At 40.8% G+C, this 26,827-nt stretch overlaps 1 protein-coding gene across 1 annotated transcript in view; it reads left to right on the forward strand.

Moving 5' to 3' along the window:
- The window catches only part of cacna1fb (calcium channel, voltage-dependent, L type, alpha 1F subunit), a 49,163-nt gene extending 27,564 nt beyond the window's left edge, over positions 1 to 21,599 (forward strand). The window contains exons 23-51 of the mRNA XM_026153617.1: positions 1,905 to 1,964; positions 2,061 to 2,167; positions 2,334 to 2,421; positions 2,602 to 2,709; positions 3,201 to 3,253; positions 4,508 to 4,654; positions 4,737 to 4,938; positions 6,610 to 6,768; positions 6,850 to 6,960; positions 7,208 to 7,291; positions 8,242 to 8,370; positions 8,607 to 8,672; positions 10,431 to 10,522; positions 11,590 to 11,749; positions 12,062 to 12,189; positions 12,720 to 12,816; positions 12,919 to 13,021; positions 13,632 to 13,733; positions 13,825 to 13,955; positions 15,048 to 15,179; positions 15,292 to 15,346; positions 15,476 to 15,695; positions 16,549 to 16,656; positions 16,760 to 16,896; positions 16,972 to 17,084; positions 17,157 to 17,355; positions 17,440 to 17,502; positions 18,222 to 18,322; positions 18,408 to 21,599. Of these exons, the coding sequence (XP_026009402.1) occupies positions 1,905 to 1,964; positions 2,061 to 2,167; positions 2,334 to 2,421; positions 2,602 to 2,709; positions 3,201 to 3,253; positions 4,508 to 4,654; positions 4,737 to 4,938; positions 6,610 to 6,768; positions 6,850 to 6,960; positions 7,208 to 7,291; positions 8,242 to 8,370; positions 8,607 to 8,672; positions 10,431 to 10,522; positions 11,590 to 11,749; positions 12,062 to 12,189; positions 12,720 to 12,816; positions 12,919 to 13,021; positions 13,632 to 13,733; positions 13,825 to 13,955; positions 15,048 to 15,179; positions 15,292 to 15,346; positions 15,476 to 15,695; positions 16,549 to 16,656; positions 16,760 to 16,896; positions 16,972 to 17,084; positions 17,157 to 17,355; positions 17,440 to 17,502; positions 18,222 to 18,322; positions 18,408 to 18,671 (3,519 nt within the window). The 3' untranslated portion in view covers positions 18,672 to 21,599. The remainder of the gene's footprint in view (positions 1 to 1,904; positions 1,965 to 2,060; positions 2,168 to 2,333; positions 2,422 to 2,601; positions 2,710 to 3,200; positions 3,254 to 4,507; positions 4,655 to 4,736; positions 4,939 to 6,609; positions 6,769 to 6,849; positions 6,961 to 7,207; positions 7,292 to 8,241; positions 8,371 to 8,606; positions 8,673 to 10,430; positions 10,523 to 11,589; positions 11,750 to 12,061; positions 12,190 to 12,719; positions 12,817 to 12,918; positions 13,022 to 13,631; positions 13,734 to 13,824; positions 13,956 to 15,047; positions 15,180 to 15,291; positions 15,347 to 15,475; positions 15,696 to 16,548; positions 16,657 to 16,759; positions 16,897 to 16,971; positions 17,085 to 17,156; positions 17,356 to 17,439; positions 17,503 to 18,221; positions 18,323 to 18,407) is intronic.
- The last annotated feature ends 5,228 nt before the right edge of the window (positions 21,600 to 26,827 follow it).

The raw sequence follows: 26,827 nt of genomic DNA on the forward strand, positions 1-26,827 counted from the left end.
TCTCCTCTTCCTTTGTCTTCAGCCAGTAGTAGCTCAGCATCCATTGTTCTGGACCAATCTGATTCTTGATGATCCCCATTCTTGATTTGGCAAAGATTTTGTTCCCAATACCCCCTCCTGACCTAACATGCCTCCATTATCCAGGCTTGGGACCACCACTAGGATGACTAAAGCCAGCATACTCTTAGTTCCAGGCCTTCTTGAAACTTATTTATTCTGCCTGTCTGGGTGAAATAAGACAAACCACCATGTCAGCCACTTTCACCATCACCAAGTTACCTGATAGCCAAGCAACCAATCGCAGCAGAGCACAGCATCCCTCCAGCTGATCCAATCCTGTGCCAACCCTCTGTGGTCTGCGCTGGGGGCGGGGCCTCAGCAGATTACACTGCAGAAGTGGGTCAGTGCCTAACCGGGTTAAAGAGGGAAACACATGGAAACACATGGAGGCAGAAAATCACCAGTTCACTGTCAGATAATGAATACTCACAGTGTGTGTGTGTGTGTGTGTGTGTGTGTGTGTGTGTGTGCAGACACACAAACTTAAACACTCACATGCAGAGCAGCAGCTGGCTTCATGCAAGAAGTAGCAATTCACAACAGCTGAGGGAGGAAATTACTTCAAACATACAATCAGACCTGCTCATACTGAGCGTTAACCCTGTGTTTGCCTCCTCTGTTCTCTACGAAACTGTGCAAATTATACATTTTGGTTCTATCTTGAATTAATTAACGAGCCTCTCGGCTGCCGTCCTTACGAGCAGTGCGTATTTCTCATTGATTGTGTTTTAACCGTCTTCAGCAAACCGAAAATGAGCTCAAGCACTTTGCTTCTGTTTCTGAGCTAAAATGAAACCATGAACCTTCTCAAGGACTTTTGAGTTTTGTGTAGATGAGCTAAGGTAGTTAAACATCTTTTTTCTTGATATGCAGACTTCTCCGCTTTAAACTCCCACCATCATAAAACCAGTGACAGGTGTTGGGCTACATGAAGGAACTGAATAGGAAGGAAAGATGAACGTTAATGCACTGAAGGAGGAAAAATGGCAGCACAAGGGTTCAAGTGACCAAAGTGTTATGGCTGCATGGATCAGTGGTGTATCTGAAACAGCAGGTCCTGTCCAGTGGTTCATACCTACTGTACCAAAAGCAGTTTAAGATGAACAACAAGTAAAACCAGCGATGACCTCAGGAGTTGCTGATGTGTGCAGAGAGCGAAGGGCAAACTGTGCAGTTCGATCCTACAGAAGAGCGACTGTAGCACAGGCTCCACAATAGCAGCCAAACCAAGCTTGAGATGCTGAAAAATCCCACAAGGCAATTGAAAGAAGGATAAAGCCACCACCAACTCATGTATGAAATATGATACACTTGGTTTTACGGAGCTGAGTTCCTGAACTTTCTGCCAAATTAAATTAAAACTTGTTCAGGACTTAGGTCTCTGCTGTGTGACTCTCTGTCGTCATCTGAGTGAAAACTGAATGTGTCTCATTGAGCTGCTGCTTCAACTGTTTCTTGGACTTTTTTCTTGATTTATTTATTTATTTATTTTATAGAGCAGGATGTTATTATCGCAACCAGAAACTGTTTTGAAAATAATTTAATCTCACAGTTTTCTATCAATATTTTTATCTATTACTTTATTTTGGCTGCCTTTAAGCCTCTAACACAGCAGCTACTTCACCATCCACAGCCTCAGTTACATCACAAAAGCCCACATAAAAATATCTTATTTAAAAGAAAATGCTAAAATGCTAATAAATGAAAAGCAAATGTGTCAGCTGCATCTGCTTTAATCTGCACACGTTATCCTGACTCACCTGTGGAAAGTTATTTCTGGATTCTGAAGAAAAAAATTGAAATGTTGGACCTGAGTCTGGTTTGTTTTCAACCTCTGTGTTCAGATTCTGGGCTATGCAGACTACGCCTTTACCTCCATCTTCACTGTGGAGATTCTGTTAAAGGTAAATATCGCCTTCAGCTCAATGAAATAACTCACCCAGGCCCTCCTCTCCCTCTTTTGATTGTCTTGCATTGCCAACATGTTCTCTCATTCACAGATGACGGTCCACGGAGCGTTCCTCCATCAGGGCTCGTTCTGCAGGAACTGGTTTAACTTGTTGGATCTCCTGGTCGTCAGCGTCTCTTTGGTCTCCTTCTTCCTGCAGTCAGTATCCAAACAACATACATTCTGACTTTCCTGTTTGTTTCAGTCTTTGTCTCATGCATGGTTTGCTGTATGTGTTTGGACTGTATTTAAGTACAGAGACTGTTTTGATGTAAGTGTGTTTAAACAAACTGAGGTGTGTAAATGTGTGCGTGTGCCTCTGCAGCTCCAGTGCCATCTCAGTGGTGAAAATCCTCAGGGTCCTCAGGGTGCTCCGACCTCTGAGGGCCATCAACAGGGCCAAAGGACTCAAGGTAACATTACACAGTACAGTGATATGTTCACTTAATGTGGGGCGTACAAAAGCCTAGTCAAAGGGGTCAGTGGGGAGTAGCGATGGTACATATTGAGGGTTGTAGGCGAGTACCAGGCATTGTGCTGTGTTATTTTAAAAATACTCCCTGACTTTGTGTTTGTTTGTTTTTGTCGCGCAGCATGTGGTCCAGTGTGTGTTTGTGGCCATCAGGACCATCGGAAACATCATGATTGTCACGACCCTGCTGCAGTTCATGTTCGCCTGTATTGGAGTCCAGCTCTTCAAAGTGAGGCTGAGAACGTCTACTTACACACTGGACACATTTTTGGAAAAACTTCCGAGTATTCTGAGGAGTAAAAGTGTTTCATTGGGCAGAAGGGGAGAAAATAGAGTGTGTTTTATAAATGTACACTGTTTATCAGGACAACACTGACCCTGACTCTGAATTTCCAGAGTCATCAAAGGGCCACCAAAGTAAAGAAAAACAGTCAGATATGGCAAAACAGGAAATGAAACATTTTCACATATTCGATAAACAAACAAACAAAAACAAACCAGAGAAATGGATGTTAAAAAAACCTTCTAAAACATAACCTCAAACACAAAAAAGTATTTATCATGAGTCCTATATTTACAGTGCATCGAACAATAAAGACACTGTAGCATTATTGCGTTCTGCTCCAAGTCTCTGTTCATATTTTTGAAGTCTTAAAGCTGTGACTAAACGTCAGCACAGTGTTTGTGTTTCTGGTCCAATCTGTGTGTTTTGCATTTCAGGGTAAATTTTACCGCTGCACCGATGAAGCCAAACACACCCCCGAACAGTGCAAGTGAGTTTTCATTATTTAAATTGTTCAAAACTGAAGCCAGCTTGTGTTTTAAATACTGACATTCAACTTCAACAACAATAAACAATCTAATTTTATTTCACTCCAGAGGTAATCCTCTGATTTGTATTCAATTCCAATGATTTATAAAATCTAAGTCTGTATCTTAGAGTTATACTTTGTTTCTGATCTTTAAAGTTGCCACTCAGTTTAGCGCAATTTCATTTTAATTTGAGTCTGATTCTAACTATCGATGTCACAACTTGAGATAAGATTTTATGTCTTTTTTGTAAAAACAATACTTGGTTTGCAGCCGAGATGAATATCAATCGTGGCTTCCAGGTCTAAAACGTCGAGCTAGGCTTGAAATGCCTTAAAACAGGGGTGTCGAACTCCAGTCTCGAGGGCCGGTGTCCTGCAGGCTTTAGATCTCACCCTGGGTCAACACACCTGAATCAAATGATTAGTTCATTACCAGGCCTCTGGAGAACTTCAAGACATGTTGAGGAGCTAATTTAGCCATTTAAATCAGCTGTGTTGGATCAAGGACACATCTAAAACCTGCAGGACACCGGCCCTCGAGGCCTGGAGTTTGACACCTGTGCCTTAAAACATGCTTTTTCCCCCTAATGGACAGAAGTTTGGGCTGGAGGGACTTATCTAGTTGCAGAAAGAATTCCGATTGTGTGGAAGAAACGGCCTTGTCTCCTTTCTCTTCAGTGAGCACTTTCCTGATGAGTTTGTGGGTTCAGTCACTTTTTGTGAGGTCTTATAAATAAAACATGACTTAATTTTGTACATGATAGTAAAAATAAAAATTATTCAAGATGTGTTCTTTAGAAAACGATTTATCAATCACAAGTCGGTAAGAAATGAGCCTACAGTGTCCTTTGTTTCACAGTCAGATCCTCCCCTCGTACACCAACGCCATTTCAAAACGCCAAAATGGCAGCAGGTCAAACATTCATAACAGGAACGTGGTGATGTCATAGTGGTTGTGTCCATCTTTTATATACAGTGTATTGTTCAGTTTCTTGTTTCCGTGACTCGACTGGACTTGTTTACTCATGTTGGGTTGAACATAAGACCGTCACACTGTGTGGCCAAAGGTGAGTCCCCTCAATGGTTGAATGTCAGGTGAATACTCGGTTTGAGGGTTTATGGAATGTTTAGGGCGCCATGTTCACTTCATAATTAAATATCCAGCACATGACTTTAAGTCAGCGTCTTCTGATGAAATGTGATGTGTGTGTTCAGAGGGACCTTCGTGGTGTACAAAGATGGAGACGTGAGCCATCCGATGGTCAGAGAGAGGATCTGGATGAACAGTGACTTTAACTTTGATAACGTCTTGATGGGGATGATGGCGCTCTTCACCGTGTCCACCTTTGAGGGCTGGCCTGCGTGAGTGCTCAGTTTTAGTTTTTGGTTTTTTTTAACTGTTTGTGGGGAACCAACTCTGACATTTTAACCCGTCTGTCTTCAGTCTGCTCTACAAAGCCATCGACGCCAACGGCGAGAACTCTGGTCCCATCTACAACTACCGGGTGGAGATTTCCATCTTCTTCATCGTCTATATCATCATCATCGCCTTCTTCATGATGAACATATTTGTGGGTTTTGTCATCATCACCTTCAGAGAACAGGGAGAGCAAGAATATAAGAACTGTGAGCTGGACAAGAACCAGGTAAACCCAGCTGCCAGTCTGGACCCAAACGAATCAGTGTCACAGTCATCGTATACGTTAAAAATAGGGATGGGTATCGTTTAGGTTTTATCCGATACCGGTGCCAAATCGGTACTTTTGAAACGGTGCCGGTGCTCAAACGGTGCTCAAACCGGTGCTTAAAGAATGGAGAACACAAAATTGGTCCAAAAACCTCTCATGTTCAGCTGTTTTTTGTAAAAAGATAACAATGTTAGCCTTTTCTGCAGCTATGGGGCATATATGGCATCACTCTTGGCTGGAAGCAGTGCTTAAACAATGGAAAAAACACAAACTTTGTCCTAAATCTCTCATGTTTAACTGTTTTCCACTTTTTCTTTGGTCATTTTAGCCTTTTTGGCCAGGGTGAAGGGAGTATCTGCCATCAAACAAGAAGACAGACGCATGTAGCTATGATGATGTTTGCTAGTTCACCTTACATGCATTAATGTAATAACGTGGTTAGCCTACTCAACGTAAATTACACACGAACATTAAGCTACTCACGCAGAGAAGAACGGCTGCTGCATCATCATCCTCATCATTTCTGCTACACTGGCAGGGCTAGGGGCCAGGACTCTCCTCTTCGGGGTTTTTGGGGGATATTGCTAACTCCGGGTCAGATAACAGGCAACCCACGCACAGTAGACGTGCTCGGTGTGAGCAAGCTGTCATACGGCGCATTTCTGGGCTTTTAAAAAAAACGCTATGCGTCGCCAGGTGTTTCATCGGATTCGAGGTGTTACCTCCTTTGACAGTATCACAGTATCAGCTTAAAGCACTTGTTGCTGCTGAGTTTGCATATTTTGCTGTGAAGTACAGCCGGACTTTTGACCGCTTCGCCTTGGACATTTTAATCTGTAGCTCTGCTCTTAAAGAACGCACGTACCTGGACCCGCCTACTATCCTCGGAAACGTAAAATTATTGGCTAGAAGTGTATCACAGCTCAGGAAAAAAAGCACCGAAATAAAGCACCGAAATGTGCGCTGCTTTTCGGTCTGGTTACTACCGTTTATGTCAGAACCGGTGCCATCATGGCACCGGACGCCGGTACCCATCCCTAGTTAAAAACAATAATGATCAAAGTAAGTACGTTCAAAGGTGTTCAAATCCAAAGGTAACAGGTTGCTATAGTTGATAAATCTAAATTTTTATGTCATTAATAATTTATTTATTTATTCCTTTATTAATTTTGGTTATTTAATGTTTTTAAATATTAATTTTAGAAACTCTTAATCTTGCAAAAAAAACATTGTATTTGATTTATCATAAGATTATCCGTTATAGGGTGTTTTTGTTGTTCCATCTTCTGTTTATTTTCTATTTATTTATTTTTATGTTACTTTCACTGTAAACATAGGAGCGGGGTTTCTTATGCAGTTGTTTTAAAAATATATTTTTAATCAACGGATTTTGTTCACATCTTGATGAATAAAATATTCACATATTTCACATAAATTATGGAACAACAGTGAGTTAAAATCACAAGTCGTTGAAGTCATTGAAGTGTTCCCTTAATTTTCTTTTACCAAAGTAATTTTAGTTAAAACAATTTTTTTTACAGTCCCAGCATATTTTTTATCATAATTTTGTTTTGTTTTTTGTTTAGCTGCGTTGTTGCAGTACTGTTAATGCTCTCGTGCCCTCTCCAGCGTCAGTGTGTGGAGTACGCTCTGAAGGCTCAGCCGCTGAAGCTTTACATCCCGAAGAATCCGGTTCAGTATAAGTTCTGGTCCATCATCAACTCGACAGGATTTGAATACGTCATGTTTGTCCTGATCCTTCTCAACACCGTCACTCTGGCCATTCAGGTTCGTAATATTTCAGTTTCTTCTCTGATTTTTTCCTCTTGACTAAAACCTAATCTGTCTAACTTTCCGTGTCTCCTGCAGCACTATGAACAGTCCAAAACCTTCAGCTACATCATGGACATCCTCAACATGGTGTTCACTGGACTCTTCACTTTGGAGATGCTGCTCAAGCTGGCAGCTCTCAGAATAAGGGTGAGGAAACCAAGCGTATCTCTTCAAAGATCTCCATACATCCGCTACGCACGGAAAGTCTTCCTGTTAATAACTACATATTCTTGGACATGTTTTCAAAGCTCTTTAGTGTAGATAGTTTTCCTTTTTCTGTTTACCGTGTTATTAAACTCATATGTGACCATTAAGATTAAGGGTTTATATAAACAGAAATGAACCGAGATCAGGGATAATTAGTTTCACTAAATGTTGTTTTGCTTTTTTCCAGCATTACTTTGTTGATGCCTGGAACTCGTTTGATGCTCTGATTGTGGTCGGCAGTGTGGTCGACATCGTTGTCACTGAGTTCAGCGTGAGTACTTGTGACGTTTCTGTCTTGAATTGGATTTAGAACAGTTCTCTTTATTGTATCTCATTATAACTGACACAATAACACAAATAATTATGGTGCCCACTCCCTCTTGCTCTGTGATGCTGTTTCATTTACCCTGCAGCCTGTAATCCTGGTGTGCAAACACTCACCTGACCTGAGGTTAGAGGTGAGATCATGAATGCAATCCTGGTTTGATAAAATGATAACCAGAACTTTAAGCTGGGCAAGCCTTTAACTCTGAATTTATTAAATATTTGCAGCATCAGAGGGGTGACTACAGCAGCAGGGTCCATATGAGCATCCACACAGTGAAAAAACTATGTACAATTTTGCAATAACAACATCATTTATTATATAGAACAATTAATTCTGAGAAAGCAGATCACAGTCTGTAATTTTCTCCACATAGGACATGTGAGCTGTTTTTAATTAAATCATTTTCAGCCGCTGTCCTCAGGTTAACTCCGGAGCACTGTTGCAGCTGCTGAAGCATTTTTATTTTACTGTTAGTAAAAGTCTGACCCATTTACTCAGTGATATTTATCTTTTTATTGTATCATTTATCAAATTTATCAAATTTTACTGTATCGTTGCTGTGGCTGTGATTTTTCTCCCATTGTTAACAACAGGTATCACCAAAAACATGGGTAACTGTAGCGTGACTTGCTGAAGTAATATAAATCGTCCCACTTTAGACAAGTTTCATTGTTTGGGGGACTTGACACAAGTGCTGTTTTTCCTTTCAGATGTTCAAGACTCCTCTTCCTTTGAAACTACTTTAAATGCAGGTCAAATTAACTTCACCCTTTTGTGCAGCTTTCAGCTCAGCCTGGAGGATCCTGCAGCTCTAAAACAACAGCCAGTCGTTTTTTGTGTGAGTGTATTAACACATGTTTTTATCACATCTGCAAACTTTTCTGTGTTTTCAGAGTGGAGAGGACAGCTCCAGGGTGTCTATCACCTTCTTCCGGCTGTTTCGAGTAATGCGATTGGTCAAGCTGCTGAGTAAAGGGGAGGGCATTCGAACACTCCTGTGGACTTTCATCAAATCGCTGCAGGTAAGCGAGGACGTTGTCTGGAAAGAAGATGTGGCGTTTCTTAATGGCCACAAGGTCAATCTGCATCGAGTTCTGGCTGAAGTCTGGCTTAATCGTGGTTTAAAGCTCTTGTTTCTTTAATGTTGCCCATTGTTCAGTAGCCACAGCTCCCATCTTATATTTTATAATGCAGTGTTTTGTTGCAGTTCTGCTGCCTTGTTCAGCAAAAACTCTAATTTGTTCCTGTCTCTCTGCAGGCTTTGCCATACGTTGCTCTACTTATTGCCATGATCTTCTTCATCTACGCTGTCATCGGCATGCAGGTAAGTTTACACACAGTAAACCTGCAGGGTCATTCTGACTTAATTTATTTATATCAAACATTTTACAACACTAAAAAAGATCTTTGAACAGTTTGTTTTGCCCACTTGAATCTGATTTGGTCAACTTTAATTCTTTGTGCCTTTACTTCAGTTGTTAGTGTCTTCTTGTTGTCTCATATAAATCATATACATAACAAAATTTCAAGAAGTGTCTCAATCTTGAGTAAAGTAAAACACATTCTGGACCACAAATCACTCCACATTCTCTATTGTTCCCTGATTGCACCGTATTTGAATTACTGTGCAGAGGTTTGGGGCAATACTTACAAATGTTCGCTATCATCAATCTTTATATTACAAAAAAGGGCCATAAGGATAATCCATAAAACTGGTTACAGAGATCATACAAATCCACTATTCTTAAAATCAAAAATTCTAAAATTCACAGATCTGGTTCATTTTCTCACAGCACAAATTATATATAAAGCAATAAATAACCTGCTTCCTGACAATATTCTAAAAATGTTTTCTAAAAGGGAACGGGGATACAATTTGAGGGGGGAATTAAATTTAAAACATCCTCGTATCCGTACAACATTAAAAAGTTTTTGCATCTCTGTGTGTGGAGTGAAGCTGTGGAACAGACTAAGTAAAGATATGAAGCAATGTCCAAGCATGGCGCAGTTTAAAAAGCGGTTTAAGGATATGGTTTTTACAGGGTACAGGGAAAAGGTAGAGATTTGATAGGGTGTTCTTGTCTAATATTTTCATGTGTGTGCGCATGCACGGGTTTGTTGGTATGGGTATGTATGTATGTATGTATGTGTATATATATATATATATATATATATATATATATATATATATATGTATGTATGTATGTATGTATGTGTGTGTGTGTGTGTGTGTATGTATGTGTGTGTGTGTGTGTGTGTGTGTGTGTGTGTGTGTGTATGTGTGTGTATATATATGTGTGTATGTGTATATATATGTGTGTATGTGTGTGTATATATATGTGTGTGTATATATATGTGTGTGTATATATATGTGTGTATGTGTATATATGTGTGTATGTGTATATATGTGTGTGTGTGTATATATATGTGTGTATGTATATATATGTGTGTATGTATATATATGTGTGTATGTATATGTATATATATGTGTGTATGTATATTAAATATATATAAAATTGTAGGTTGTGTATCCTTCAGGTGTTAATGGGGTTATTGAAAATGTGTATATGTGCGTATGTGTATGTATACGTAGGTATGGATAGATAGAAACATATATGTGTATATATTAAAAAAAAAAAAAATTACACATAACATATAATGTAATTACAAGGAGGTATTTCTGTAGTCTATTGATACTAGATAGTGGAAAAGGGGTGGGATTAAATAAGCTTATGCTTCTTCCTGCTCCTTTTTGAACATGGACGTTATTTGGAGTTGTGGTTGCTCGTTTTCCTTTTGTTTGCTTTGTTCATTTGTCTCTTTTAATTCTATTTTTTTTTTTTTTATACTTTTTCAACATGTTCAAAATAAAGATTCAATCAATCAATCAATCAATCAATTCTTGCAAAATCTCTGTGGGTGTCAACCCCTTTAAGTTAGGAAAGAAATTGAAGTCAAATATTTTGTAAATTGGCCGCTCATTTCAATCCAAACAGTCACCGTTAACAACACTGGAAGCCTGTCACAATAAGGACATGCTAAAGCTGCTGACTTTTTTCTTCTGCTCGTCTCCATTTGTCAGACATTTGGGAAGATAGCGATGCAGGATTACACTCAGATCAACAGAAACAACAACTTCCAGACATTTCCTCAGGCTGTTCTCCTCCTCTTCAGGTCAGATGCTCCTCCTGCTGCTTTTATGTCTGTGTAGATTCTTGAGTGCTTGTATTTTTGGCTTGTGAAGAAATTTCACCTCTCATCTAAGAGGCTTCTTCTTAAGCTGCTAATGTTGAGCCCGAGCTATTTAGCCCCTAGTGCGGTTGCCATTTTGGAGCTTGTACTGAGTCTTTCACCCACTATTAATCCCACTATTATTCATGTGAGCTGTGAAGGGTCCCATGAGCCAAGGTGTGAAGCAAACTGTGGGCCAATACTGTCACACTGGCCAGGGTTTGAATTCTCTGAGTCATTGTCTCGTCCCACTATTATGTGGGATGTTGAGGTCAGGTGACTGCATCGCCTGGGAAGGGACTGCAAGACTGTATTATAGATGGCTGATAGATGGTGCCATAAGACACCACCTCTGGTCCCACCACTGTTGCCTCACAGCAAGAAGGTCCTAAGTTCAATTCCACCATCAGGCCGGGTCTTTCTGTGTGGAGTTTGCATGTTCTTCCTGTGTTTGCGTGGGTTCTCCCCGGGTAGTCTGACTTCTTCCCACATTCCAACGACATGCAGTTAGTGGGGTTAGGTTAACTGGTAACTCTAAATTACCACAGGTGTGAACGTGAGTGTGAATGGTTGTCTGTCACTGTGTTAGCCCTACAACAGACTGGTGACCTGGTACACCAGGGTGTACCCTGCCTCTCGCCCTAAGAGAGCTGGGATAGGGTCCGGTCCCCCCACAACCCTGACAAGGATAAGCAGAAGAGAATGGATCGATGTTATTCTGCTTCTCCGTGGTTGGTGTCTGAGGTTCTTCACTGAATGCACAGGACAGCCTCGTGCATAAGAGGTGAAACATCACGAACCAAAAAGAAGTCCAGTACCTTCATTTCAAGTGCTCAAGAGTGCTCAAGTCTGTTTTCATTCTTTCAAAAACTCGCTAAATCACTCCTGGTGTCCCACAGGGATCTACTCTGGGTCCTTTGCTTCTTTCAGATTTTCTAAGCACCAGCAGTTCTCCCACGGCAGGACTGAGAATTTATTATTTTCAAGTTTTTTTGTGTGTGTTTGTGCAGGTGTGCTACCGGTGAGGCGTGGCAGGAGATCATGTTAGCCAGTCTTCCAGGTAAACGCTGCGACCCCGAGTCAGACTACGAACCAGGGGAGGAGTTCAGCTGCGGCAGCAACTTCGCCATTGTTTATTTCATCAGCTTCTTTATGCTGTGTGCTTTCCTGGTCAGGACACACACTTACACACATTTTTTAATCACACATATCTTTAATGAAATTCTGACATAATAGTTAATCAGAAGGAAAATATGAGCAGACTGCTGATGCACATAGGAGCACAAATATTAGAGACACCTTTAACTTTGATTTAGATAATAAGTTATTTTATTCACGGCTGACATTTCTAAACACCGAACATTATTAGCTGCATGAAGACAGATGTTCAAGGTGTGCTTAATAAAGTGGCAATTGAGTATATATATGTGCATTTAAAATGTAACTAAACACCTTTGAATATACTTGTTTCTTCTGCTTCAGATTATCAACCTGTTTGTTGCTGTCATTATGGACAACTTTGACTACCTGACACGTGATTGGTCAATTCTGGGGCCACATCATTTGGATGAGTTCAAGAGGATCTGGTCAGAATATGATCCAGAGGCCAAGTAAGATGATCCGTGGTCCACATATACCCAGGATAATTTAGTGTTTTTATCTTCATGTTTTTAATTTATTTTTTTATTTTTTTAGTTTGGCTTTAGTTAATAATAATTCCTTTGGTGAGAATAGAAACTCCTGCTCCTGCTAAAACACCTGGTTAAATAACTAGTTGTCCAGACACACACACACAGATCCCTCGATTACACTCCATAAAATGTCTTTTTCTCTAATGCAGTATATACTCTTTCATATATTTTTCTGTATCAGACGCACAAAACATATAAAAGTTTTCATGTGATTTAAATTTCATAGCAGTCAAGCAAATTGAAACTGGAAAGATAATAAATTGAGCTGGGATTTAATCTGCAGCCATGCTCTGGGCTCACTACCCTGCAGTTTCATCTAACTTTTTGATGTTGGGGAGAAAAGTGGATTATTTTTTTCCAGTGTTCATTGACCTAAATCAGGAGGAAAAGTGAATAAAGTTCCAGGTGGAGAGATGATCATAAAATTCCTGATTGTTCTTTGTTCTCAGAGGTCGGATAAAACACCTGGACGTTGTTGCTATGCTGAGAAGGATTCAGCCTCCTCTGGGTTTTGGGAAGCTTTGTCCTCACAGAGTTGCCTGCAAGGTAAAATAGTCACACACTGTGTGCTGTAGCTGCTGTTCAAAAGGTTATAAGCTTGGATTCAAGAGACTTAATTTAACTGGGAGCTATTTTTAACCATCTCAGCGTCTGGTAGCGATGAACATGCCTCTGAATGCTGATGGGATGGTGACCTTCAACGCCACGTTATTTGCTCTGGTTCGCACTGCCCTTAAAATCAAGACCGAAGGTATGTGATAGGTCTTTGCAGGAGCTGCTATAAACACACAGGAGTGATCCTGGACAAATTAAAGACTTCAGGAAATCATGGCTCCTCTTTCCTTTTCTGCCACAGCATTAAAAGGTTGACATTATTCAGGAAAACCTTTAGGTTTTATAGCTTTACTATCTGCAAATCCATACTGGACAGCTACTAATGCATTTATAAACTAGCAGCAGCTAAGAGGGAGTCAGAAACTTCTCTGTAACTGATAATCAAATTTATAACATAAATCAGAGACTCATCTGCATATAAACTTACCTAAATCTTTCTGGAATGTGACAATAAACCTTGTGACAGCAAAACTTCATCTCTCTATGGACTAATTCAAAGTTGCAGAAGCTGTTTGCTTTGCAGACTAAATTAAATAAATGAAAGTGTATCTTCATAAAGGATGCTGTTATGCAGTAATTTTAAATAGTGAAATTGATTGATTGGTCATCTTTTAGCTTCTCTGTATTATTGAGTTCTTAAAATCATTGAATCAATACAAAAATAGAAATGAGTCCCTGTTAATAAGCCACAAGCCTGTAACCACAGTAGCCTAGCCATAACTTTTATCGGATTTACCTCTTGCCAGGTATCCCTGAGCAGGAGAACGAAGAGCTGAGGGTGATCATCAAGAAGATCTGGAAGAGAATGAAGCCAAAACTTTTGGACGAAGTCATACCGCCACATGAAGGTACTCTTGCTGCTCACACGACGAGGTAGTACTGTTACTGCAAGTCTCAGCAGGAGTACTGCAGACTGAACTCTCTCTTCTCCATCCACAGAGGAGGAAGTAACTGTTGGGAAGTTTTATGCCACTTTCCTCATCCAAGACTACTTCAGGAAGTTCAGGAGGAGGAAAGAAAAGGGAGATCTGACCGGAGAGAACGACTCACCCAACCAGTCTGCTGTCCAGGTCTGTCTGTCTATTTACTGACAGAAGGCTGCAAAGCGGCAAGATGCAGACCAACAGTATCAGGCCATATAAGACAGGCAGCAGTAACCCAACATGTTTTTGTTCTTTTTTAATGACTGAAGAAACCAAAGCTCCAAACAACAGAGTTTAAATGTCCTGGGGTCTTGTTTGTGAGTAATGTGAAGGTAAAGCATGAGATTAACCCAAGAGTTTGTGATGTTCATTTCCTGCTGAAGAGAGCGCTGAACTGGAGGGCAAAGTTTCCAGTTTACCAGTCAATCTGCATCCCAGCACTGACCTACCATCATGAGATGTGGGTAGTTAAAAAAATAACGCTGAGGATAAAAGTGGCTGAAATGAGTTTCATGTGTAGGGTGGGTCGGTCAACTTTAGAGATGAGGTGAGGAGCTAAGACATCCATAGGTAGCTTGGAATATAATTGCTGCTCCTTGAAATAGAAAGAACCCAGTTGAGGTGATTAGATTAAATGAAACTTTATTAATCCCTCGGGTGGGTTCCTCCGGGAAATTCAGTAAATTCAGGTGGTGCGAGTAACTGATAAAAATTCCTCTTGGACATCTTTGGAGGTTTTCCAGACATGCCCAACTTGGTGGAGACACTTGAGAAGACCCAGAGGTCGCCCGAGAGATTATATAGCTCCTCTAAGCCTGGGAGCACCTCAGGAAGATCTTGAAAATGTTGCTGGGGAAAGCACATCTGGAATACCTGTTTCGCTTGCTAACACAATTTGGAATAATTACACGATGATGGATGGATGGGAAAGCTCCTAGAGAAAATTTAGATACAGGGTTTTGAATCCATGGATGAAGCTGATTATAGGGTCTGTACCAGTCTTGTTTTTGTTTGTTTATATTTTATCCTTCATCTCTGTTCTCCCATCACCTGAGGAGTGCTCAGAGTCACTCATTAATTCGGTCGTCAGTTGTGATGCTTTTGAGAGCTCTTAAACTGAATTAGAGTCCAACCAAAGCTTGAAGATGCCTTTAGGAAAGAAACTGGGATGTGTATTTGTGTATGATGCTGTTACAACAAGTATGTCTTCATGCATTTTTTTTTTGTGTTTCCGTGTAGCTCTGTAAAGCTGGTCTGAAGACTCTGCAGGATCTGGGTCCAGAGATGCGCCTGGCTCTGAACGAAGACCTGGAGGAGGAGGAGGAGGCCATGATGGAGGACGAGGAGATGGAGGAGAATTCTGCATATAAGGTCTTTATTCAGATTTACACACTTAAGCGTCTGACAAACTTCTCAACTTTTTCTTTTTAGAAAATACTTGAATGGGCCTTTAAAAGAGATTAAGTTTGTATTTTGCCTGCAGGCTGAAAATGGTTATGCAGAGAAAGATCGACGTGGCTCTTTACTGACACCTACTGGTAAATGACCAGTTAATTCGTTATCATCAGGCTGCATCATGTAACAACACAAAAGGATTTAAAATGTAAATGAGGAAAACAGTTGTGATTACATGACACTTAGTGTGTCCACCTCACCTTCTTTTGCAGGTCAGGGCGGTGTTGTGGGTGACGGCAGCGTCTCTAACGGAGGTCTGATACACCGGGTCGGGTCTCTCACCAAGATGGCAAACGGCAGCGATCACGACGAACATCTTCGCTGGGGAGACAGCGTGAGGTCATCCATTAATCGACATCCCTACCGCCGCTCATCCGTGAAGAACGGCCTGCTGGACCACGGCCACAAAAGACCGTCATACTCCAAACGAAGGTAGGTGGTCACACAACGGAAACCACTAAGGAAACGTGGCATTTACAGGTGTGACAGCCAATTACAGTCCCCCCCCCTCCAGGTGGTGGCAGCCCCAGCCCCTTACAGATCAATAAGAAACCCTTTAGAGAGAAATTGAGATCAGTTTTCCTTCAAGTGTCGTCTGTCACTGCTTGGTCACTGCTGCACTCTCAACTGGCTCATGCAAGCGAGACTACAAATTTACCATATTGGCTTTCTCCTGTGGGTTGTGACCTCCTCACCTCTCTCATCCTTTAACTTTGCACACTCCCACTGAGGTCTGCTGAGCAGATGCTCCTAACCTGACCTAAGGTCCACATTATAGCTCACAGAGCTGATGGAGTCTTTATGGCAAAAGCCCCTACATAGTGGAATAAACTGCACCTTCCCTTCAGGACCTCAACAAAACCAAAAGTTTTAACCCATTTTTATGCCTCAGCTGTAAAAGGCTGATGGGATGTTGTCATCACTGCGCGGGACAGCGTGGACACCCAGCTGCGTGAACACGAGAATGAGGCGACGTAGGATTTTCAAACTGATACCATAAGTGCACTTTAAGTGTGATGTTGAGCTCAAGGTCAGAGGTCAAGTTTTCTGAAGATCTTGTGAAGGCAATAACTCAAGAAGGAGGTGAGGGGTAGTACTGGCAGCCATCAGTATCTTTATTTATTCTGGCTGCTTTCTACTTCTATGGTTTTACTCTTTTTGTGTATTTTAATATGTTGTGTTGCTCTAATGTTATCTCATTTTATTCTATGAGCTGTACAGTTAAATGTTTTTAATTATGCTTCTAAATAACCTGACTTAATTTGACACTTTCTGTGACCTGTAGAAGGGACTCACGGGACAGATTGTGGAGGAACGGAGACATGGAGGCTTGTGGCGAGCAGGGTTACTACAGCAGAGAAGAAGACAATGACAGCATCACCTCCAGAGAAAGGTACACGTTAGCTTTGATGTCACCCTCAGAGGCGACTGACATTTCTGGAGGGCACACATCGACATAGTGGAAGACCGATTCATTTTCCTTTGTGTGTTTGCAGACATTATCCTGATGAGCCTCCTCTGTACAGAGACCATTACGATGGCCACGCCTCCTATACCAACAGTAGCTATGGTAATGGCTACAGCGAGGGGAGGAGGACGACCAGAAGACGCCTACTTCCTGCCACACCCACAGGTGACACGATGTCCCAGAATCCTCTCTGCAGCGTAACTGCATCATCACACCTCATATGAGTTTTTTGTTTATCAGGTCGGAAGCCGTCGTTTAACATCCAGTGCCTGAGGAGGCAGGGCAGCAGCGACGACCTACCGATCCCCGGGACCTACCACCCGACATCGCCGCCGCGTCGCACGTGCACACAGGTAAAACACACAGCAAGCACACACACACAAATCTCTCTTCTTCAGTGAAATCAAACACTCTCCTCTCCTCAGCAAACGTTCAACAGCTTCGAGTCTCGTCACTCCTCCGGTCGCTCCATGGCGGCCTCCTCGGCATCCTGGGCGAACCCTTGCCCTCGCCGCGGTCGCCTCCTCTATGCTCCTCTAATCCTGGTGGAGGAGGAAGGAAGCCCACCCTGGGGAGGAGGAGGAGGACCTGCGGGTGAAATAAAGAAGGCAGGAGCAGGAAGAGGTGAGGACACCACATTTTTGTTGATTTTAGCCGCACTGTAAACGTGTTCCTGTGGTTTAAAGTCGCACCTTTCTCATCCATCAGGTGTCAGCGTGACAGGTGCGGCACCCAGACCAGCCTGGTACGGCGGCCCTGCGGGGACATCAGGTAAGAGGGACGAACAAATGCACACTAAGATAGTTTTTACACACAAACTCTAGACAGTGTTGCGGCATCAGGTTGAATTTCAGAAATCAGTTGAACTTGAAAATGTATCCTCCTCCTCTTTTTTAATTAGGCAGTGAAAACTGTTATTCTGGCAGTAACCGCAGACAGCCTCTGGGAGAAAGATGCAGTTAGCAGGTCAGCAAAGCATAAACTGACAGCAGCTCTGGCACAGTTACAGGCCTGCCTCCTGTGCAGGGCCTGAATGCTAATGCTGCTGGCCCAAGTTCAGAGGACACATAGTGGTGGAGCAGCGGAGGACCAGAGTGGGCACAGAGGGAAACCGTCTGTGCCCTTTGATATCATTTGTGGAGGGAAAAGGTGCATCAAAATTTTAAGATTATTTGACACTACACGTAGACCCCTGACAAAAAGAACGGCCTCTTTTTGTCATTTTTAAGGATATTAGAAATTTACCGACTTGATCAATAACGTTTCTCTAAAGAACGCTCACATGTACAGCAGGTTGCACAGGTGTATCTGCTGTGCTGTAACTGCAGAGATGTAACATCCAAAGTCAGTGCTGTAGTTAGATTCTTTGTGCGTTTGTGCCATCAAACTGTGTGCATACTCTTGGGTAGGGAGCAGGCCTCCAGGCCAGTTTGTGTCCACGGCCTGTGGTCACGCTCCGTGTCTGAATGTGTCACGTGATTGTGTTGCAGCTCCACCCCCATACAGGGCGTACACAACCCTCAGAGTCCCCTCTCACCTTGGAGCACCGTTCACTGAGAAAAGAGGGTCAGCTGACAGTCTGGTGGAGGCGGTAAGAACTGACTGCTGATTGATCTCTGATTAGTTTCTGTGTCCAGAATCAGCGATTTATCCCGGTTGTGTTAATCTCCGCGCAGGTTCTGATCTCAGAGGGCCTCGGTCTTTACGCTCGAGATCCAAAGTTTGTGGCATTTGCGAAGAGGGAGATCGCTGACGCGTGCCACATGACAGTGGATGAGATGGAGTCGGCTGCCAGCGACCTTCTTGGCTCAGGGAGCCACAGCTTTCTCAGCAACGCTGCCAGCGACCAAGCTGCGCTCTATAGCGATGAGGAGCCAATCAGGACAGGCCATGACGAGGATGAGCTGGCTGATGAGATGACCTGTGTGACATCATTCTGAGGCTCTGGACCAATCAGGATAAAGATGGAGATGGGACATTTGCAATCAGCAGGAGCCATGTTTAGAATGTGACTTCCAGGACACCAAACCAGTTAGAGGAAGGAGTCGGGGAGTAGTTAATTTAAAGTTTTGGTGAATGAGGAGAGATCGAGGTCACTGTTGAAGGATGGATGAAGAGTATGGAGGGATCGGGAGAAGGAACGAAATCAAGGGAGAAGGAAGAAAATAAAAAAGGATGGAAATCTGGATACAAAGGACAAATGGAAGAAGGGAAGGAAGAACAAATGTTAAGAAAGGGTTAAAAATGTCACAAGTTAGGAAAACAATGAAAGCAAGTGGGAAAATAGAAAAAGAAGGATGAGATGAGAAACAAAGAGGGACATGAGGGTTTTTTTAAAAAAAGAAAATGTTGACTTGAGAGGCGACTCCTGCCAACACTCAAGTCACTGACTAGCTGAGGGGCAGGAGGGCCTAGGCAGACAACACAGCAGCTTCCGGTGACTCCGGGAATTTTTTGGTGGCCTTTTCGGAGACAAAGTCTCTCTAAAGGTTTAAAAGGTTAAACAGGTTTACTCCAGTTCACTCTGCATCAATTCAGATGTGTGCCAGTGACTCAAACAACAAAGTAGAAATAAAACTTTTCACTTTTGCAACCTGTTTGTCCAAAACGTCGCCGCCAGCTCAAAGTGATCCAATGCCAGCGAGCATGGAAAATATGTATTGCTGATAAAATGTGCTGTAGTAAAATGAGAGGAAACCAAACACAAGTCCTGATATTATACTTATTACATATTGTTTCAATGACTGCAGGCAGTTTTTCACATGACAGTTGGAGTGGTGTGCGATGTAGAGCCATAGACTGTAAATGAAAGATGAACAGAGCCTCAATGACATCGTCCACTTGCCTTGAAGCAAGCCAAGCAGAGCATTAATGACTACCCTGTTGCAATATCATTTTTTACTTTAAACCCATCAGGAACGTATGTAATGATAATTTAAGAGAGCCATAGGGTAATACTTCTATACCCTGGTGGACATTAGAAGGATAAAATTTGAATATGATACAATTTTAGTGACATAACACGAATACATTTTTTAAATGTTTTTTGTCAGACTTAAATGCTATTTTAACTAAATTGTGAGTAAACTAGCAAAAGAGAATATAAATGAATGTTAATAATATAATTTTTACTATTATTTTATCACAAAGGTTTTAGCTATTGACAACTGCAAAGCACCTCAGCATTTTATGTTACATTTAGACACAGAAAATACACAAAAGGTTATGAGTTCAGATACATTTAATACCATAGTTAACCAGCTGATTAAGAATTAGCATTATGCTGTTGTTAGCCTAAAATGCAAACTGGAACTTCTGATAAAAAATTGGCATGTAATACTTTGTCAGACACTAAATTATACAACCACTATCATGTATACTTACTATATACTTATAAAACTCTATAATACATGTCATAATTTAATAAAGATTAGCAAGTTGCTGGGTAGCTAAGCTAAGTGCTGACTTCTGCTAACCACTAACGGTTGCGTACAGATTTAGTTTAGCGCTAGCTAATACTCAGTACCTTTGCTTGTCTTTACTTTCTGTCTTTAGTTTATGTTATATAATGTCACAGTCAGATAAAGTTTAATCCGTGTAACTTCACGGATATCTTTAAACAACAGACACACCAAACAATTAGCGGCAGTACAGTTCACCAGCACTGGTGCTGCCCCTCTTTAGGCTTAAGGCTTAAGGCACTTAAAAATGACCAGTATTGATAAAGCTACTCTAATGCAGTCTCTGAATGAAGCCGATGAGCTGGTAATGAGAAGGCAAGGTTTATGCAGTAACACAATAATGCTAATAAAAATAAAGCAACTGAAGCAAATGAATACGAGCTAGCTGTGTTCCCATCTTGTTAGCAGATGATTTAATCATTTGAATGATAGCAGGAAGAAGAGGTTAACGTATAAACTGGATAAATCTTTTAACATTTTGCTGAAATTGTTGATCAAAAAAGTTCTCATGGCAGAATAATTTTTTCTTCAGAAGATGCAGAAATAAAAACATTGTTTTCTTCCATAGCATTTATTTATTTTTCCAAGTGCTCATGTCAAAACTCCACCTATATGTCAGTGTAATTAATAATCCATTTGTATGTTTTTGTAAACATGAATTTAAGAAAAGAGGAATTGAAGTAAAATTATAAATATGGAAGAATTAAGGGAAAAAGTTTAAAATTTAATGTGTCAAAGTCAAAGGAGAGGTATCCTTGAACTTCCATTGATAGGTTTGTGCAGTGAGTAAGGAAAATGTGACTGAGGCTGGGAACGAGACGCTTGTGATGAAGAAGCATAAATAAGTGGAGCATAAGCTGAGCTTCATTTAGTTTTCACAGTCACAGGTTTTGTATCAGGACTGTTGATGTGTTTGATGTTGCTGTTGAAGGATGTGCTCTGTGATTCGTACAGCTGTGGGGAACATTTTATTTCTCATGTTTCATTAACGTGTTTTAATGAAAGTCTTATCTACACACAAAGACCTGAAAAGACTTTGCTTTTGTTTGTTTTTTTTATTTGTCAGGAGTGTGTTTGTTTGATGTATTCAGCTTTTCTTATTTCAGATGTTTGATATTTTTTATTGACTTTCACAGAAAGGACGGGATTTCCGTTTCATTCGTGCCGGCCAGCAGTCCAGTGGTGTTTATGTCTCTTCTGAACTTTTGTGTTTTCGTCTTTTTCTCTTTTTTTCCATTCTTTTTTCTTTCCAACAGTTTGCACAGTTTCCCAGCAGTTAAGGGCTTTTAATTCCACACCTGGATTTTCTCCTCACAACGCCCTCAGACATTAAACTACCATGTTCAGCTGAGAAACAGCTCTGTCTGAACCTTCATTTACCTCAAATAAAGACTGAAAACAACCTACTGCCGGACTCTTCTGTGTTAATATTCATACCCAGTGCACAATACTGTAAGACAGCACACTTAAAACAACTTGTTTTATCTTATTCGAGAGAGACTTGACCCAGTTGGCACTCATGCAAACTCACAGCATATAAAAATGCAGAACATATACAGCAGGATGTACAACAATCTATATCTAACATTTTTCTGCAAATTATTCAATGCGAAAGTATCTGGTAAGTACGGTGGCCCCTAGAGACAAAGCATGAACAAACTCCAAAACACTTACAAACTCCAAAACACAACAGAAGTGCTGCAGGACGCTAGGGGCAGTGTTGAGCTCGATTTGCAAAATAAACGGCAAGTTTGTTGCAAACACATGGGCTGTGTCCCAATTCAGGGGCTGTGTCCCAATTAAGAGACCGCACGCTTGAAGTACGCGCACTACGCGTACTACGTACGGTGCGTAGTACGTAGTACGAGAAGTGCGGAAGTGAGAGGCTTGTGAAATGGGACGGTCTAGCCTCCGTCGCGCTGTTCAGGTTGCCTAGCAACCATGATACTAACCGCGAGAAACGTTTCATGCAGCATTGTTTGACAGAAATGAAGGAGAGAAAATGTTTTGTTGGTCATTCATTTTTTATGACATAACTTTGATTAGCTGAGCATCTGAGGCTGAGACCATGGGACTGTAAAACATGATTGTTGGGCTTCATTTCTGTACTGAACTGATACTAACTAATATTAGCTAGTAAATAACAATTAGCTAATGTTGTTCATGAGACTAAAGTCATCTCACTGTGGTAATGAAAAAAAAAATACATATATATATATATATATATATATATATATATATATATATATATATATATATATATATATATTATTACAGGATATATTACAGCAGTGAGCTTGAACTCTGGGTCAAAGATTCAAGTTGCATTTATTTATATTACCTATCACCTTAAATCTTCACTCAAAGACAAGTATCTTTGACAGTGTATAGATGTATTATACATAACAGACAAATATTGTTTGTTTAATATGTTGGCATTACATTACATTTGGCTCATTGCTTACATATATGTATAAAAAGAAAATGTACAAGCTGTGAAAACTGTTTCTGATAGAATGAAGAGTAGACTGATATATTAAATATTCCTTTATTGGGTGAGAAAATCAGACCATGTCATAACTGCTTTAAGTCATACAGAATAGACATCAGAGCCTTAAACAGGCTGACTTCTGCTAAATGGGTCAAACTGGGCAGAAAGTCTACAAACACATAACATCCTTATAGAATATGATGTAACACTATAGATCAACTTAGCTCAGAATATATAAAGCATATAAACAGTTACAGCAATATGATGCAACAAACACAGCAGCTGCTGATCCAAAATACTCAAAGCTTCATAGAACTGAAACAAACATTTATTTTTAGCTCCATTCTGCTGCTGATACATACTTTAGGTTTCTGAATATTAAACTTGTTGCTGCCTTTCATAGTGTGTAACTTGAAGGCCCTGAGTACTTTCTCCCACACTGAAAACACTGGGATGATAACATTATTTGAACATTACCTAATAAGACTGATTCAGGACAGACAATTAGTTATTTTAAACTTTCCTAGCAGTCCTTCACAAACAGGGAACAGTCTGTCTATTCTCTCCATCTGTCAGCTGCTGCTGGCTCTTCCTCCTCCTCTTCCTCACACACTGCTGAGTTTGTCCTGGTGGATCATCAGGGGTGCAAAGCCTCACAGATGATGTGCAGCAGTGTGTCCCTCAGTCTGTCCTCACTCTGGACACTTGCAGTTGTCACACATGGAAATCAAATGTGTGATAAGCTGCAGGATTCAAACACAAGTGTAACTTATAAACACATGTTCATACTTTTATTCCACAATCAGAGAGAAAGAAACAGAGAGAGAGTGCAGGACAGACAGACAGGTGACAGTCTCAGGTGTACACACTGCTACAAAACAGCACCAGAAAAGCAGGATTTAGTGTTTGTGTTATTACGAGTGCTAAACAAGAAGAGTTCCCAGATGGTACAGTGGACACAGGTACTTCCTGGCTTGTGTAGTTACTAGGTAACAAAAGCTCATCACTGCCCCTAGCGTCCTGGAGCACTTCCGTTGTGTTTCAGAGTTTGCATGTGTTTTGGAATTTGTAAGTGCTTTGTCTCTAGGGACCACCGTAGGTAAGAAACTACAGTCAGAGGAGTTCAGCCGGTACCAGGAAGTTTATAACTTTGTAAAAAAAAAAAAAAAAAGGAAACTGCTTTTGCTAGTTTTGTTCAGCCTTCAGTGAAATTTGGCCTCATATTTTCATTTCTAGTTTAAGTTAGACTCTTAAAACATTTCAACCTAAATAAAATTCTTGTGGATTCTTGACACTTTAACTAACTAGTGCACACATGGCCACGCTACAGTCCACGAATAAAGACTGTGTTAGTTGATGTGATGTAATTCTGATACTGATATCCAAAGTAAGTATATTTAATATTTACCAAGATGTTTTTGTGGCGAAATGAAAACGATACCCTGCTTAAAGGTAAGTAAGTAAGTAAGTAAGTAAAATTTATTTATATAGCACTTTTTTAAGACAAAACGCTGTTACAAAGTGCTTCACAAGAAAACATGTCAAACAAACAATATAGCAACATAAAGAAAGTATAAAAGCATATCAAAAAAGCAATAATACAATATAAATATAAAATAAAACAACATGTTACGCATTAACATTTCCCAAATGCCTGTCTAAACAGATGAGTTTTAAGCTGTTTTTTGAAAGAAGCCATCGTGTCGATGGTGCGTAGTGGGGGGGGTAAACCATTCCACAGTATAGGAGCCAGGGTTTGAAATGCGTGATCCCCCTTTGTTTTCAGACGAGTCCGTGGGATAGATAGACGACCGCTATCAGTGGATCTAAGAGTTCGCTTTGGAGAATAGGGCTGGAGAAGCTCCGAGATATAGATGGGGGCCCCACCTTGTAGAGACATAAACGTAAAGGTGAGGATTTTGAACTTATATCTATACTCAACCGGAAGCCAATGCAGGGATTTTAGTATAGGAGTGATATGGGAAAATTTATTGCTATGGGTCAAAAGCCTTGCTGCAGCATTCTGAACCGCTTGGAGCCGATTTAGTGAGGCCTTAGATACGCAGGAAAAGAGTGCATTACAATAATCCAGCCGGGAGGAGATAAAGGCGTGGACAAGCATCTCCAGTTCGGTTGTGGAGACAATAGTCCTGAGTTTGGCAATATTTCTTAAGTGAAAAAAGCAAGAGCGGGTCACGGATTTAACATGGACATCAAAGGACAAAGATTGGTCGAAAATTATCCCAAGATTCCGGGCAGGATAGGTTGAATAGGTTCATAAACTACAAACAGATCAATTGTTGGTAGGTGTTTGCCAGGCAACGTGATGACCTGATAATATTTGATATTAATGTGATTGCTCAACTCCTGATCACATAGGAGTCGTCTGTGGACAGATAGATTTTCTTGTATTATAATAAGATCCAGTCTGATGTCCACAGGGACGTGTGCTCTCTCCCTTATTATTTATCCTCTACACAAATGTGTGTCAGAGCATCATTAGGATAATGAGAACAATCGTGTCCCAGTCCTGAATAATTTTCTTAAATAATGCGATGAGTCTCGTCTTCAGTCTAACTAATACAAATGATATGATCACTGATTAATAGAAAATGTCATATACAAGAGGTCACGTGTGTTAAGGGTCAGATGGTGGAATGTGTTTGGTAATCATATCTCTCTAGCAGGAGCTTTTGTGTTAATTTGGGTTCGGCTTCTGCGGCCACTCTGCCATGGGGTGTACCGCAGGGATCTATTCTTGGACCACTACTGTTTTCATTATATCTCTTTTTTTTTTCAGTCCCAATTGTTCCTCTGGTACACCAGATGTTGACTTTGCTGTTCTGACCCCTCACCCTTACTAATCTTGGGGTAAAAATCGACACTGCATCTAGTTTTGATGGCCACGAAAAAGGAGTGCTCAAATCTTCATTCTATTACCTCAGACGTCTGTCGAAGGTTAAGCCTTTTTTTCCCCAGGCGCGACTTGGAAACTGTCATCCATGCTTTTATAACCTCACACTTGGATTACTGCAAATCCCTTTTAACAGGGGCTGGCCAGGCCATTCTGTCACGCCTGCAACTGGTGCAGAATGCTGCAGCACAGTTTTTAACTGGTAAAAGAAAATTTGAACATATTAATCTGGTTCTGACCTCCTTACACTGGCTTCCAAATGAATATAGAATCTATTTTAAAATCATTTTACTTTTATTTAAAAACAGAATACATTTAGTTATTCTGTTTTAAGAAGTAATTGAGCTGTTGAGAAACTGCTTTTTCAATGATCTCACTTAAAAATTGGACATTTGAGATCGGCCTGTAGTTGTTCATTTGTGTCTTCTCAAGATTGTCCTTTTTCAGTATAGGTTTGATTACAGCAGTTTTTAGTGGTTCTGGAAACACACCTGACATTAAAGAAAAGTTGACGATCTGTAACAGGTCTGACTCCAAAGTCTTTGAGACCTTTTTGAAAAAACTTGTTGGCAGGACATCTAAACAGCAGGAGGAGGAGTTCAGTTGACCTAAGATGTCCTCCAGGTCTTTGCTGTTAATAGGTTGAAACTGTTTCATGGTGTTTAAACAGTTTTTCGGTGGACACAGTACATATCCTGGATCTGCTGTTGATGTACCAACTGCTTGTCTTTGGATTTTTTCTGTGAAGAATTTGGCGAAGTCATTGCAGGCCATTGTCGAAATTCAGCTGCCACTGACACAGGAGGGTTTGTTAGCCTGTCAACTGTAGCAAATACGACCCGAGCATTATGACTGTTTTTGGTGATGATGTCAGAGAAGTAGGACCTCCTTGCACTCCTCAGTTGTAAATTATAATTGTGAAGTTTCTCTTTATAAATGTCATAATGAACCTGGAGGTTTGTTTTTCTCCATCTGCGCTCAGCTTTCCTACACTCTCTTTTTTCATTTTTCACCAGTGTGGAGTTTCTCCATGGAGACTTTTTCCTTCCAGAGATAACCTTCACCTTAATGGGAGCAATAGTGTCCATTACATTTAACATGTTAGCATTGAAGCTATTGACGAGCTCATTGACTGAACCTCTGGACAGGTCAGGTGTTAATGGGAAGACCTGGTTAAAGATCTCACTACTGTGTTCAGTTATACACCGTTTTGTGATCACTGCTGTTGAT

This window comes from Astatotilapia calliptera, chromosome 20, assembly GCF_900246225.1.
Source record: "Astatotilapia calliptera chromosome 20, fAstCal1.2, whole genome shotgun sequence".
NCBI classification, from domain to species: Eukaryota; Metazoa; Chordata; class Actinopteri; order Cichliformes; family Cichlidae; genus Astatotilapia; species Astatotilapia calliptera.